The sequence below is a fragment of the Rhodotorula graminis genome (genome assembly GCF_001329695.1).
Source record: "Rhodotorula graminis WP1 unplaced genomic scaffold RHOBAscaffold_15, whole genome shotgun sequence".
Taxonomy (NCBI): Eukaryota; Fungi; Basidiomycota; class Microbotryomycetes; order Sporidiobolales; family Sporidiobolaceae; genus Rhodotorula; species Rhodotorula graminis.
The window spans coordinates 153196-167206 of record NW_017264942.1 but is presented as its reverse complement, the minus strand read 5'-3'; the positions used below and the strand labels follow the sequence as shown (position 1 = coordinate 167206).

The 14011-nt window shown below is 68.1% G+C and overlaps 5 protein-coding genes across 5 annotated transcripts; 3 read left to right on the top strand and 2 right to left on the bottom strand.

Annotated features, from left to right (window-relative positions):
• Positions 1-173: 173 nt before the first annotated feature.
• RHOBADRAFT_55838 (uncharacterized protein) lies at positions 174-2973 on the top strand (the record flags this gene model as incomplete). The annotated part of the gene is made up of 7 exons (XM_018418043.1): positions 174-1080; positions 1165-1568; positions 1658-1967; positions 2085-2267; positions 2388-2515; positions 2612-2707; positions 2798-2973. 7 exons carry the CDS (start codon positions 174-176, stop codon positions 2906-2908), a joined length of 2139 nt encoding a protein of 712 aa, XP_018268410.1. The 3' UTR covers positions 2909-2973.
• Positions 2974-3184: 211 nt separating this feature from the next.
• On the top strand, positions 3185-4213 carry RHOBADRAFT_55837 (uncharacterized protein; the record flags this gene model as incomplete). Its single annotated transcript, XM_018418042.1, has 2 exons — positions 3185-4017; positions 4087-4213. Coding segments are annotated over 2 exons (959 nt in total), but the record flags the coding sequence as incomplete, so codon positions are not given.
• Positions 4214-5235: 1022 nt separating this feature from the next.
• On the bottom strand, positions 5236-6263 carry RHOBADRAFT_18277 (uncharacterized protein; the record flags this gene model as incomplete). Its single annotated transcript, XM_018412420.1, has 4 exons — positions 5236-5367; positions 5445-5644; positions 5719-5901; positions 5963-6263. Coding segments are annotated over 4 exons (816 nt in total), but the record flags the coding sequence as incomplete, so codon positions are not given.
• Positions 6264-9644: 3381 nt separating this feature from the next.
• Positions 9645-11842, bottom strand: RHOBADRAFT_18141 (uncharacterized protein; the record flags this gene model as incomplete). The annotated part of the gene is made up of 7 exons (XM_018412409.1): positions 9645-9904; positions 10015-10254; positions 10559-10816; positions 10881-11056; positions 11144-11343; positions 11437-11476; positions 11571-11842. The coding sequence occupies 7 exons, from the start codon at positions 11840-11842 to the stop codon at positions 9645-9647; spliced, it is 1446 nt and encodes a 481-aa protein (XP_018268407.1).
• A 550-nt stretch (positions 11843-12392) lies between these two features.
• Positions 12393-13786, top strand: RHOBADRAFT_46807 (uncharacterized protein; the record flags this gene model as incomplete). The annotated part of the gene is made up of 3 exons (XM_018414858.1): positions 12393-12718; positions 12777-13689; positions 13778-13786. The coding sequence occupies 3 exons, from the start codon at positions 12393-12395 to the stop codon at positions 13784-13786; spliced, it is 1248 nt and encodes a 415-aa protein (XP_018268406.1).
• Between the last annotated feature and the right edge of the window lie 225 nt (positions 13787-14011).

Genomic DNA, 14011 nt, shown 5'->3' with positions numbered 1-14011 from the left:
GAGCGAGTAGTGCAAGCAGACATCACAGTGCCCCTGAGCGTCCACGCGAGGTACACAGAGGCGAGAGTGATCGTGTTGGCCTCGTCGCCGCCGTCGTCGTCGCGGTCCCCGCACTTCGCGCTCCTCGTCCTTGTCGACAACCCGCTGCCACGAGGCTCGAGAGCCAGCTCGCGATGCCGCTGTGGTCGCGCAGCTCGCCGCAAGCTCCGCCAGACTCGGCCCGCTCCCCCTCGTCGTCCTCGACCCACACGGACCGCGGCGAGGCGTCACCCCCACCGCCCGGCTTCCTCGCCAACCACCACCGCCGCAGCTCGTCCAACCTCGACACGGCCCGCACCCGCTCCGTGTCCGGTCCAGCCTCGCCCGGCCGCACCTCGTCCTCGTCCGCCGCGTCCAAGCCCCAGCCGCACAAGACCGGCCGCAACCAGCGCGCCCTCGTCGCCGCCCAGGCCGACGAGCTCGGCGCAGACGACGAGCCGTGGGACACCAACTCGGACGACGAGCCAGAGTCGACCCTCGTCGCCCGCATCTCGGGCGTCTCGCTCCACATTCCCTCGTCCACCGGCGCCCTCCCCACCTCGACCTCTGCCGCCGCGCCCTCGCCCACTTCCCCTACCTCGGCCACGACCCCGTCGTCGTCCTCGTGGTCCTTCAACCCGTTCGGCGGCGCGCGCGTCCCGCCCGCACCGACCCGCACCGCCTCGAGTTCGTCGTCCCTCTCGGCCGCCGAAGCCGTCGCCGCCGCGCTCAGCGGCCGTGCGCGCCCGAGCCCCGGGCCCTTGCCGCAGCCGCAGCGCGCGGCGAGCTACCTCGCGGGCGCGAGTCGTGTCCAGGAGGAGGCGGACAAGGTCGTGCGCGCCGAGGAGAAGCGCAGGAGCCTCGAGCGGCGGTCGTCGGAGCTCGGTGCGGGCGAGGTCGTCGATGAGCCCGAGAAGATGGCGCCGGCGAGTGAGGCGGCGGTCGCAGAGGACAAGGAGGCGTCGAAGCAGGCCGAGCGGGAACGAGAAGAGCGAGGAGAAGGGTGGGCAAAGGAGCAGTGCCGGCGGGCGATCCGGCGAGACGTCGACGACCTCGTCAAGGGTGCGTTTGCTACGTCCCTCTTGGCCTGTATGCGTCCACATGTCGAGTGAGACTGACCTTGACGATCTGGCGCAACTCGCACAGACCCGGCGCACGTTCTCGACCGACTCAAGACCACCTGGTTCGCCCCACCACCAGCTCCTCCCGTGGCCGCTTCCTCTGCCGCTCACCGCGCCTCGATCTCGTCCGTCGTCGACGCGTCGCCCAACCCGAACGGCGCCGCCTCGGACGACGACGACGACGACCCGACGCGTGGCTACGTCCAGCTCGACGCGCCGGCCCTGTCGTCGACCGACCCGTCCATCGTCGAGTTTGACGCGCCGCCGCCCAACCCGGACGACGAGGGCGAGCGCGGGCGCGAGAAGCGCCGCAGGCGCAAATTCCTCGACGTGCTCGAGAGCGACAATGTCGACCTCGGCGAGTTGAGGAAGCTCGCATGGAGCGGTGTCCCCGACGAGCTGAGGACCATGGTGTGGCAGTTGCTCCTCGTGCGTCCCACTTCCTCCACCTCCCGAGCGCGGCGTCGTCGTCGAGAGCAGGACTGACCTTCTCTTCTCCCTCGCCGACGCTCTCGCAGGGCTACCTCCCGGCACCCCTCTCTCGACGCGCCACGACCCTCGCCCGCAAGCGCTCCGAGTACGCCCAGCTCGTGCGCCAGGCCTTCTCGCGCGGCGTCACCGGCCTCGACGGGCCCATTTGGCACCAGATCAGCATCGACGTGCCCCGCACGCGGCCGGGCGTCAAGTTGTGGATGGCCGAGCCGACGCAGCGCAGCTTGGAGCGGGTCCTGTACGTATGGGCGATCCGGCACCCGGCGAGCGGCTACGTCCAGGGCATCAACGACCTCGTCACGCCGTTCTTCCAGGTCTTCCTCCAGAGCTACATCGGTGCGTCGGCGCGCTTCCTCTCGCCTCTCTCGACTTGTCCTCTCGTACCGCCTGGGCACTTGAGGCGAGCCGATACCTTGCTCGAGTCGCACCTACTCACGCCTCGACTGCCTGCAGACGCCGACCCGGAAACTTTCGACGTGTCGACGCTCGCGCCCTCGGTCCTCGAAGCCCTCGAGGCCGACTCGTTCTGGTGCCTGTCCAAGCTCCTCGACGGCATCCAGGACAACTACATCTTTGCCCAGCCGGGCATCCAGCGCCTCGTCAAGAAGATGGACGGTCTGTGCGCGCGCGTCGATGGTGCGTCGCCCTCAGTTCCCTCTTCTCAGCCTCGTCGCCTCGGGCTCGTCCCTGCGACGTGTCCGGAGCGGCTGGAGCGCCTGGCGACGAGGATTGACGCCTCTTCGGCATCGCCTGCAGCGCCGCTCGCCGCGCACCTCAAGGAGCAAGGCGTCGAGTTCATCCAGTTTGCGTTCCGGTGGATGAACTGCCTCCTCATGCGCGAGTTGAGCGTGAAGAACATCGTGCGCATGTGGGACACGTACCTCGTGCGTCCGCCTCTCTCTCTCTTCCACTCCTCGTCGCGCCGCCAGTCTCGAGCGCAGTCGAGCACGCGAGCTCACCTCCTTGTCCGCCGCCCGCAGGCCGAGGGCGGCGACGCCTTTTCTGAGTTCCACCTGTACGTGTGCTTGGCGTTCCTCGTGCGGTGGAGCGACACGCTGCGCGAGATGGACTTTCAGGTGCGCCGCCCGTTCCCCTCGCCTCGTCCGCTCGGCGTCCTCTCTCGAGGTGCCCAGACCTGACTAGACCTCGACCTCCTCGGCGCGCAGTCCATCATCATCTTCCTGCAGTCGCTACCGACGCAAGACTGGACCGACAAGGACACGGAGCTGCTCCTGAGCGAGGCTTTCCTGTGGAGCCGAACGTTCCAGGCGCGATGATGCCGGACTCGCCCTCGTGTAGACAGTCTTGCATAGTCTCTGCAACTCTAGCACTCGTCGAGATGCGTCGCCAGCGCAGCCGAGAGAAAAAGCGAGACCTGGACTTGGGCGTCACCGCTCTCATCGCGGGAGGGCAGTCTCTCTCTCGCTCTCGCTCTCCACCCGCAGCTCGCACTCCGCCCAGCGACTGCTGCACGAGCTCAAACAGTGCCCAAGAAGCACCAGAGCCCCGCCGCACACCACCTCGCCCTCGCCGCAACTCGCCCCGAGGCGACCATGTCCGACTCGTTCAACCCGCTGTTCGCCATCCTCGACGTGGCGAGCCGGTTCCTGCCCACCGCAGTGTCCGACCCGCTGTACACCCTCGCGTCGGCCGACCTCGCCTCGCTGCGGGACCACCCGTCGCAGCTCCTCCCCCTCGTCCTCTCGCTCCTCGCGGCGTGGACCGCGTTCTCGTCGTTCGTGTCGTGGGTCCGCTTCGGCCTGCGCACGAGCGTGTTCGTCGCCAAGTGGGGCGCACTCGGCGCACTCGGCACGGCGGCCTACATGGCGTACCAGGGCGTCGGGACCGACAAGGGCGCCGTCGGCGGCGCGCAGGACGCGGCCAAGTGGGCCACCATGGCCGGCCGCGGCATCTACTCGCTCGGGCGCAAGGGCGCCGGTTACTACTTTGGCGACAGCTTCGGCGCCGGGTCCGGCGCGTCGTCGGCGGCCCGCTCGCGCGCGCAGAAGCGCTCGTCGTTATCGTCGTCGTCGCGCCGCAAGACGGCCGCGCCCGCCAACGACGCGGGCTCGTGGGACTCGGGCCGCGACACGCAGGCCGAGGACTTTGTCCAGAACGCCATGGGCAGCGTGCTCGAGTTCCTCAACCCGGGCGCCGGCGGCGCGCAGGAGACGCTCAAGCGCACGGCCAAGCGGGCGGCGGCGGGCCTTGCGCATGGCGACGAGGGGGGGAAGAAGGGCAGCAGTGGCGGCGGTGGAGGCCTGAGCGGGCTCGCGTGGGACTTGGCCATGGGCAAGGCGCAGAAGGCGTGGGACGAGGTCGTCGGCGGCGCCGAGCCGGCACAGGGCAAGACGAAGAAGAAGGGCCCGCGCGTGTGGTAGCCGAGGTGCGCACGAGCTTCTCTCTTTTTCTTCTCCACCTCGTGACGACGATTGACGGCCTTTCCCTCCACCAGCTCGACCGTCGACCGCCTTGCCCATCCTCGACCGCATCCACCTTTCCTTCCATTCCTTCTCACGATCACAAGCTGTACACCCCCCACATTTTGCTCGACGACGTGCAAGTTCTATGCCCGACGTGCCCTCTCTTCTCGCGTCGAGCGAGCGAGTCCTCTCGGCGAGAGCGAGAGCCGGTCCGGAAAGCTCGAAAGCTCGAGGCGGCCTCTTCTCCTCTCCAAAGCTTCTCTGGCCGAGCGCACCTCGCAGTCGGTGCACGGTGAAAAGATCGATACAGCAGAGCCCTCGCGGCCCGCACCTCTACTCTACGTCTCGCTCGCTCGCCCGCCTTGCGCCCAGGGCGCCTCCTCACCCATGACCGCCTCGACGCCTCGCCGACCCGCCGCCGCCGTCTCGGCCCCAGCCCCGCTCAATCTCGGGCTCGGGAGGAACCTCGGCAGGGCTCCTGCGCCTGGCGCTGCCCCTGCTGCCCCGGCGGCTCCTGCTCCGGCCGGCGAATCTCCTCGAGGTCGCTTCGCCGGCGACAGCGGCGCGACCATGCCCTCGTCCGCTCCCGCTCCCGCTCCTGCTCCAGCTCCTGCACCAGCTCTGCCCCCCGCGCTCGCTGTACGCGAGTGCGCTGGCGCGCCCGTCGCGAGCGCGAGCCCGAGCGCGCTCCCATTGACGCCCGGCGGCGGCGGCGGGACGTCGGCGCCGCGAGCGGGCGAGGGCAGGTTCGACGCCGAAGCGGCTGCGCGGAACGCCGGGCGAACGAGCGGCGGGCCCTCCATCGGCGGCGGCGGCGGCGGCGCTCCCGCCCCTGCTGCAGGGCCTGCGGGGCCGGCGGCCGACCGTTCGACGGCGCGGCCTCGTTGCGCGCGTTGTCGGTCTGGAGAATTGACGAGCGAGTGCGGGTTCGAGATGGACAGGGCCGAGCCGGACGAGGGCGAGACGTCGGACGAACTCGGGGAGGAAGACGAGGGGCGGGAAGAGGGGTATGGGGGAGAAGGGGACGAGCGGTCGACGGGTGCGGCGCCTGGCGCGCTTTTGCTGCTCGAGGTATGCCCGTTGAAGGCGGCGTCGGCGGTGGACGGGTCGACGTCGACGTCCATGACCGTGAAGAGGGAGGGAGGAGGGTGGGCGAGGGCGACTGGCGAGAGAGGGTCGAGCGGCGAAGCAGGAGGCGGGATCTCGATTGCGGGAGGTGGAGGAGGTGTAGGGAGAGGGGCGGTCGAGAGGCGGTACTGCGGGTGGGCGTTGACGAGCGACGTGTAGTAGTGCGCGAGGACGGGTCCCGAGGTCTGCGACGGCGAGTCGTCAATCGGTGGCCTTGGCACCTCTTTGGCACGTCCGCGAGAGAGAGGAAGGAGAGACGCACCGTCAACCGCCAGTCGAGCGCCTCGCAGAACTCCTTCTCGAGCAGGTTCATCTCGACGACGCTCACGCCTCCGACGCGCGCGTACCGCCCGTTTGTGCAGAAGGCGTCGCTGAGCGCCTTGCTCCCGACGCTGATGGCGGCGATGATGAAGCGGTGGACGGTGAGGGACGAGACGGTGAAGGTTGGCAGGCGGGCGCAGACTGCGAGGGCGAAAGAGGTCAGCTAGGGACGGGGGAGGAAGGCGCTCGAGGCGAGGGAGGGGGACGGGACGAACCCTTGTCGACGTAGGGCAGGAGGATGAGGAGGCAACACGCCTCGACGTTGGTGAACTTGGCTATTCGGACGAGGTAGTCGCGGACCGAGATGTTGGGCGGCGCGCGCGAGTGGAACCGCGTGAGCGAGTTTGGCGTGAGCGGGATGCGGTCGTTATGTTCACGCAGTTTGTCGAGCATCGATGCTGTACTCGCAGGCAAAGTCAGTGGCCGTCCCGCACGCAAGGCAGAGGGAGCGGGGCGCACCTATGAGCGTGATGAGGTCGTCGACCTCGCAGTGCTCGAACGCGCCTGGGACCTCGCGCACGCCGTCGACCGCGACGACGGTAGGCACGATGAGCGGACCGTCGGCTCGGCGTGTCGGTGGCGGCCTGCGCGCAGGCGGTGGCCCTGCGCCCGAGCTGGCAGAGTGGGTCGACGGAGGTGCGGGGTGGGACGAGGCGGATCTCGGTCCTGGGGCTTGTCGGGCGTGCGGGTGGTGCGTGTGCGAGACGCGAGAAGGTCCAGCGACGGCGTGCGCGTTGGTCGGGTCGTGTGGTGCGCTCATCGCGGCGAGGGACCGCCTTGGCGAGGAGGTGCCGAGGGAGGCGAGGTGGATGGCGGGCTAGCGTCGGCTCGTGGACATGCGGCGGCTAGTCGAGGTGTCGCGATAGGTGCTCGTGGCGGTACAGCTTGTAGCCTGCCGCCCAGAGCTGCAGACGACGCGGAGGTCGGGGCAGAAGAAGGTCGGACCTCTCGCCGCCCGCGGAGCGGCACGTGGGCTTTCCTCAACTCGGCTTCTGAGGCTTGTAGACGTGCTCTTTGCAGCTGTGACAGCTTGCTCCGTACAGCAGGGAGATCCCGGCCTGTCTCCTGCAGAGGTGGCCGTCCGCTCCTCCTCGACCGGCCTGAGAGGCTGCGCTTCGGAACGCGAGCTGCGAGAGATCTATGGTTGCACGCCGTCTAGCTCGTCTACGCGCTCCGCCTCGCTCAAACCCATGGCGTCGACCGCCGCCTCGCGACCCCCATGCGCGCCGACAGGACGAGCCCGCACCCGGCGAGCACGACCACGCCGGAGTAGACAGCCGCGCCGACGTACGAGCCACTCGGTCCCTTTGCCTCCGAGATGATGTAGCCGGCGATGGGCGTGCCGACGAGAGCTGCGCCGCTCTGCATGAGGAAAGCCATGGCCTGTTGCGCGAGAGCAAGAAGGTCAGGGCGGCGCCGCGTCGAGACGAGGAGGACGGTCGCGGCTCACCATCCGGATACCGACCGTGCGCATGTCGTCGGTGAGGGCTGCAGTAGCGCTGTAGGAGAACCGAGTGTCAGTCCAAGTCCGCCAACGAGAGCCTTCTCAACTCGCGGCTCGAGGCTCGAGGGAGGAAAGAGAGACGCGAACTCACGCAGGCAGGAGCGCGACGAACGCGCCTTGGGCGCACCCGAAGCACAGGCTCCACACGACCGTGCCGGCGTCGTTCTTGAGCGCCGGGATCCAGCAGAACAGGAGGACGCCGGCGACGGTCGTAAACGGGACGAGGACGTTTAGAGGCCCGTACGAGTCGGCAAAGTACTGCAAGGGGGTGCGACACGTCAGGCCTCGAGCTCCAGGTCCAGAGTGGAGGAAAGAGCAGGACGCACAGTCGGGATCGTGCGGCCAAAGACGGACGCGGCGTTGAGGATCGAGAGCGAGTAGAACGCGATGTCCTCGGTGACGTTGTTGGCGAGCGCGTACTGCTCCGAGTAGAACAGGGGCGTGTAGAGGCCTGGCGCGAGTGAAGTGTGAGCTCGTGTTCGCCGAGGAGGAGAGCGCTCGGACCTCGCTGCTCGTCCGTCGCCGAGGGAGGAGAGGAGGACGCACCGAGCCAGACCGTCGCAGCGCCGGCGACGTACAGCGTGTAGCCGAGGTTGGCCTGACCGACGAAGACGCCAAAGTCGAGGAACTTGCCCGCAGGCCGAGGCGGCAGGCGCGTCTTGACCGTGAAGCAGGCGAACAGGATCATGCCAAAGTTGATGAAGCCGACGGCACGGATCGCCCAGCCCCAGCCGACCGTGCGGATGAGCCTTTGCAGCGCTGCTGGGTACATAACGCCGCCGAGAGATCTGTCGACGGGCGTGCAGGGGAGGTCAGTGCGCGAGACGAGGTCGAGGGAGGGAGCGAGGCAGAAGGGACGGACGAGCCCGTCGCGAGGACGCCCATGGCGAACATGCGCTTGCGCTTGAACCAGTGCGAGACGGCCGAGCACGCCGGCAAGAAGGTGAGGCCCGAGGCGAGCTGCGAGAGGAACGAGAAAGTCAGGCCACCGTCCTCTGGCTCGGCTCGTCCGACTCGAGAGAGACGAGGAGGACGCACGCCACTTGCCAGACCTTGGCTCAAGAAGATCTGCCAGTACTCGGTCGCGAACGACAGGCCAAAGAGGCCGGCCGTGTAGATGACGAGGCCGGCGAACAGGAGGTGCTTGACGTAGCCGGCATCGAACGCCTTGCCGGCGAACACGGCGCAGAAGAGGTTGGCGGCAATCTGGAAGGCGCCGATCCACGCGAGGTCCGACTCGCTGCGGCACAAGAGGCGGGAAGAGTGAGCTCGTGGGCCGGGAAGAGATTCGAGGGGGAAAGGCGCCGACGCACGAGTGGTCCGACAGGTTGTTCTGGAGGAGGTAGCTCAGGAGCACGCCGAAAGAATTCGGGTAGCCGAACGCCGTGAACGAGATGCACCAGGCGCCGGCGACGACCCTGCGGCAGTAGGCGCGAGCGCAAGGTCAGTTTCACGATCACCAACTCGACGACGACGCATGAACGAGGAAGCTGCGCGCACAGCCATGCTTCGAGTCCTCCATCAGGATAGTCGTCGGCTGGCGGCGCAGCTGCGATGCCGTCCACCAGGCCCTTCTCGGCGTCGCCACCCTCGCTCGCCGCTCGTCGCGCCGCCTCCTTCTCCAGCGCCACCTGGTCGGTCGTCTCGAAATCGGTCGGCAGGTACTGCTCGAGGTGCTGGTGCGGGTGGGGAGGGAGGTGCGGGTGCGGCAGGTGGTGAGGGTGCGCATGATGGCGCTTCTTGGCCATGGCGAGGTGCTCGTCGTCGTCGTCCTCGACAGCGTCATCGCGCGCCTTGCCCAGGTCGTCTGCGAGGACCGCCGTCAGGCCATGCGCAGGCAAGTCGACGAGTGTCGGGGTGCGCGAGACGGCGGTCGAGGGCGAGGGCGAGTGGACGGGCGTCGTCTCGTCGGCGGCCCAGGAGGAGCGGGGAGCGTCGGCCATCGAGCGGCGCGCGTGTCGGTCGTGCAGGTGGTGCGAGGGGGAGGGTGGAAGAGCTCTGCATGGCTGAAGTCAGTGCGCCGCTTGTCCGACCCCGCATTCCACCTTTAAGCCGAGCTTCGGCAGCTCGGGCTCGCTCGCCGACCTCTCTCAGCTCGTGGAGCCTGGCGCAGGCCGTGCGAGCGGTGGCCGGTGCAGTGACGCACTCGCAGCAGGTTGTGGATGGCTTGTGCAGCCGGGCACAGCGGGCCGAGGGCGTGCGGGCGAGGGAGGGCCGCAGAATTGATGGGAGGCGAGGTGGGCGAGCGGCGGCTCACGGTGCGCCGCGCATCGCTCGAGGCCGCTTGTTGTGCTCGAGAGGACGTCGCAGAGCTGGCTGGAGGCGGTCGGCATCGCTGCGCGGCGAGCTGAGCAAGTTTGGAGCAGAGCGAGAGCCCCACAGCTGGTTCTCCGCACGAGGCGAGGCGGAGAGCAAGCGCAAGCCGCGGCTTCTGCTGAGCGGTGGTCGTACAGGACGCGCACAACGTGTACACATAGCGACGTCGAAGCAGGCGACCAGGACGAAGAGAATGAGCCCGCCGAACAGAGGTCAAAGCGCACACCTCGCTCGAGACGTCGCAGCTCTTGCCAGCCAGCGAGGGCATCCGTCCGGCGTAGCTCGTCTCGTTACAGCGACTAACACTGCCTCGCCGCTCTACTACACCCAGAACCGCCCCTTCTCCCGACTGACGACCCACCACGCCGCCGCGTTGAAGCAAGAGCCGACGAGCGTCAGGCTCCCTGCGACGCACATGGCCGCGACGTACGACCCGTCGCTCCTCGAAATGATGGCGCCCGTGATGGGCGTGCCGACGAGGGCGGCGACCGAGATGATTAGGAACATTGTCGCAGTCCTATGTCCAACTTCGCGCATGTCCTTCGTGAGGCTCGCGACGAGCGCCGGCATCATCGAGACGTCTGTGGGCGCGGTGCGACAAGGCAGGGTCAGGGCGAGTCCGGCGAGAGGTTCGGTGCGGCGCTGGCGCTACGCGAGAGACGGGCTCGAGGCGAAGAGAAAGAGGACGCACAGGCGCCCGAGGCGAAGCCGAACAGGATCGTGAAGGCGACGAGGCCTCCTGCCGACTTGCACATGGGTAGGAAGAGAAAGATGAGGACGCCCGACATGAAACAGTGCGGGACGAGGACCGTGAGCGGGCCGTACGTGTCGGCGAGCCAGTTGGGGATGATGCGGCCAAAGATGGACGCGGCGTTGAGGATCGAGAGCGAATACAGGGCAAGGTTGCTGCTGACGCCGTATTTGAGCGCATCTGCGGGAGAGAGAGAGGTGTCAGTGACCGTGCCCGTCCAGGAGGCCGGGAGAGAGGGGAAGGGCGCGCACAGTCTTGGATACTGCAGTGGGTGGAGCGAGGCAAGGTGGGGTCAACGTCCGCTCGTGACGGCTCGAGGATGGCGAAGAAGAGGACAGGTGAGGGCGCGAGACGCGAGAGGGTCGGGAGGCAGTGTCGAGGTGGAGGACTGGGAAGGAGAGGAAGAGGGTCGAGAGAGAGGACACGCACTAGAAGTAAGGGCTGTAGAGAGCTCTGCAGGGCCAAGGGTTCGAGGCGTCAGTACAAAGTCGAGAGAAAGGACAGGGAAGGAGCGCGACGCACAGCATGATGATGGTCTCGCCGATGGTGACGAGGAGGAACGCCTTCTCGCGCAGAGGGCTAAAGTCGAAGATCTTCTCGACCTTGCGGGGCGGTAGTCGCGAGCGGACCGTGAGGATGGCCGTGACGAGCATGGCCAGGGTGAGGAAGGCCGCGACTCGCACGGTCCAGCCGAACCCGATGCGCGGGAAGAGCTGGTTGAGCAACACAGGGTACACTATCCCTGCGGGCACGAGGACAAGGTCAACGACAGGCTTTGAGAGAGGCAGAGGACAGGCGTGACGCACCTCCGAAAGAGCTGCCGGTCGCGAGGATGCCGAGCGCCGTCGCCCTGCGCTTCTTGAACCAGTGCGAGACGGACGACGCCGCCGGGATGAAGGCCATGCCGGCGCCGAGGCCGCACGCGACGCCTTGCCCGAGGAAGATCTGGTAGTACTGCGTCGCCTCGGAGAAGCCGAAAAGCCTGCGGGCGAGCTGGGAATGAGCGTCGTCGCGAGAAGAAGGGGCCCGACCGCGAACGCCGCCGACGAGATGAGGGGATGAGACGCACCCTGCGGTCCAGCAGCATGCGGCACCGGCTAGAAGCCAGGTGACGTAGCCCGCGTCGAACGCCTTGCCGACGAGGATGGCGCAGGCGAGGACGAGCGCGAGTTGGAGAGAGCCGATCCACGAGATGTCGGAATGGCTGTACTCGGACAGCTGGTTGGCTTGGTAGTACGTCTGGAAGACGCCGTACGCGTTCGTGAAGCCCTGTTTCGCGCAGAGGGAAGTCAGCGAGCTGCGGGGAAGCGACGGCAGGGCGCCGTTCGCGTGCTTGTGTGCAAGCGAAAATGTTGGACGCACCCAGGACGTGAAGCTGATGCACCATGCGCCGCCGACGACGCTGCGAGAGGAGAGCGTGATGGGTGGGAAGAGGGAAGGGGAGGAGTCAGTCGAGGAGAACTCGGCGAGGCGAGTCTTGAGGGCAAGGGACGCACCTCCATGCCCTCAGTCCCCCATCAGGATAGTCATCCAGCACTGGCGCCGCCTTCTCTGCGTCCCGCGGCGAGTGCGCGGCCTCCTCGCTCGTGCGCCCGCCCACGCTCAGCTCGCCCTTCTCGGTCGCCTCGGACGGCTCGATGGTCGCGGTCGTGTGCTCTGAGGGTGCTTGGAATGATGCTGACGGTAGCTGCTCGGCGAGGTGGTGCGGGTGAGGAGGAGAGGGCGAGCTGGCCCCCCTTGGAGTCGGCGGAGGTGGGGAAGACGGCATCTCGACACCGTGACCGAGTCGCGCGGTTCGTGGGTGCGGCGCGTGTAGTGTGCGGGTACGAGGGCGCAGCGGTGCACTGGCGAGCAAGCGTGGACGAGAGAGAGAGCTCGAGAGGCCGCGGTTGTCGGCTCAGCGCTCAGCTGGCCAACTCGGCCGTGCCTTCGGCACGCCCGGCGGCCGCAAGTGGCCGCAGCTAAGTTAGCTTAACGATTCGGTAAGCCCGCGAGCTATTTCAATCGGCCTTGCGGCGTAATGCTCAAAGTGGATCTGCTCCCTCGTCCGCGCACTCCTCGTCGCCTGCATCTCCCAGCTTGCGGCTCTTTGCGGCGAGTAGTCTGCGAACAGCTGCGGCCGCGCGCACTGCTTGCTGAGCACAACCAGCGAGACAAGATCGCGGCGCACAGTCCGCCTCGCCCGTCACGAGCCGCTCAAAGCTCGACCCTCCCTCGCCGAGCAACCCGGACGAGCGCCTCGCTGCCGCCATGCCTGGCTCCCTGCTGCCCCCGAGAACCTCGCGCCACGCTCTACGGCCCGCTCGAGCACCGCTGCGATGGCCCCTCGCGCCCGCCTCGTCTTCCAGCTCGCCCCTCCTCCTCCTCCCGCCGGCCCTGCTCCCTCGCCGACGAGCGGGGCGCGTGCAGATCGACCTCGCCCTCTTCCACACCCGCCAGCCCAGCTCGCCAGCCAAGGCGTGTTCTCGATCCTGCCGGCGGGCGGTGCGCGGGTCGGCGCACGCGACGTGCGAGTTCCGGCGGGTTCAGCGGTCGAGCGAGTCGGCAAGGGCACGGTCGCGCTCGCCGAGTCGGCCGAGGGGTTGAGATGGGCGGGCACGGACCAGCAGGGACGGCCTGGGCATTGGACCCTGTGGCTCCTCGAGTGCGCACCCTCCTTCTCCTCATCCCCTTCGCGCACGTCCTGACCGCTCGCGTGGCAGCGCGACCGAGGGCGACGTCCTCGCGGTGGAACGTATCCTTGCCACCTCTCGCCCGCACCCCGCCCGCCCTCAAGCGCATGTTCACGCGCGACAAGCTCCTCCTCCGCCTCGCCTTCGCAACTCGATCCTCCTCTACGACGAGTCGAGTCGATCCGCCCTCGCCATCCTCCCCCTCTCGTCGCCGCCTACATCTGCCAGCTCAACGCCACCTCCACGCCCGCCAAGGCCGCTCACGCACTCGCACTCGCATATCGCCCCCTCGCCGACGCACCATCCCTCTGCCGCAGCCTTTGCCGCATACGTCAACCACGTCTCGGCATCGATCCACCCGAGCCCGACGCCCGAGACGCTCCGCCGCGACGACCGCGTCGCTCGGAGGGAGATCGAGCGCCTCGCCGCCGAGGAGACGGCCGACGACGAGCTGCGGCTGCCGCCGGCGCCCGAGATGCTCGAGCTCGTCGTGCTGCCCAGCGTCGACGGGCTCGTCGACACGAGTGTGACTGCGGGTGCGGCCAGTCCGGAGGAGCCGAGGTGGCGAGACGAGCGCGACGTGCTCGTCAAGGGGCTCGAGCGGCTTGACCTCGAGACGGAGCTCGCGAGGCCCGTTCTGCACGGCCCGTCATCAGTCGTCGCCTCGCCGCCGCACTCGTCTCGGCAGGGGTCGAGCTGGACGGTCTCGAGCTGGGCGACGCGTGGGACCGAGCGCTTCATGACGGCGGACGAGGGCGGTGTCGAGGACGGGCTGCTCGAGGACGGGCCGGCGAGCGCTTTCACTGCGAGGGCCGACGACGACGCGACGCCTCGGCCCAGCTACCTCAACACTCGTCCTCCCGTTTCGACGGCGTCACCGACCTCGCTCGCCGATCCTGCCTTTCAGTTCGACCTCGCCCACACCCTCACCAACGGCAATGCCGTTCTCCTCTCCTTCCTCGGCGGCCCCTCCCTCGTTCTTCCCGTTCCTTCCTCCTTCTCTGCAACTTCGCCATCGCCGCCGCGGCGAGTCGCCGTGAACGACCGACGGCGGCCTCCTTCTCCGGGTCAAGCTTGGACCAGTCGAACAGAACGCTCGCGAGCGTCTGTGCAGCGTCCTGCGTCGGGCAGACGAGGAGGTGTAGCGAAGCTTGGTGGTAGTCGAGCTCTGCGTCGAGGTGCGGGACGTGGTCAGCCACTCTGCGAACCGACTCGACGAGAGAGAAAGAGAGAGCAGGGGCGCAACCTTTGTAGAGCGTCTCGCC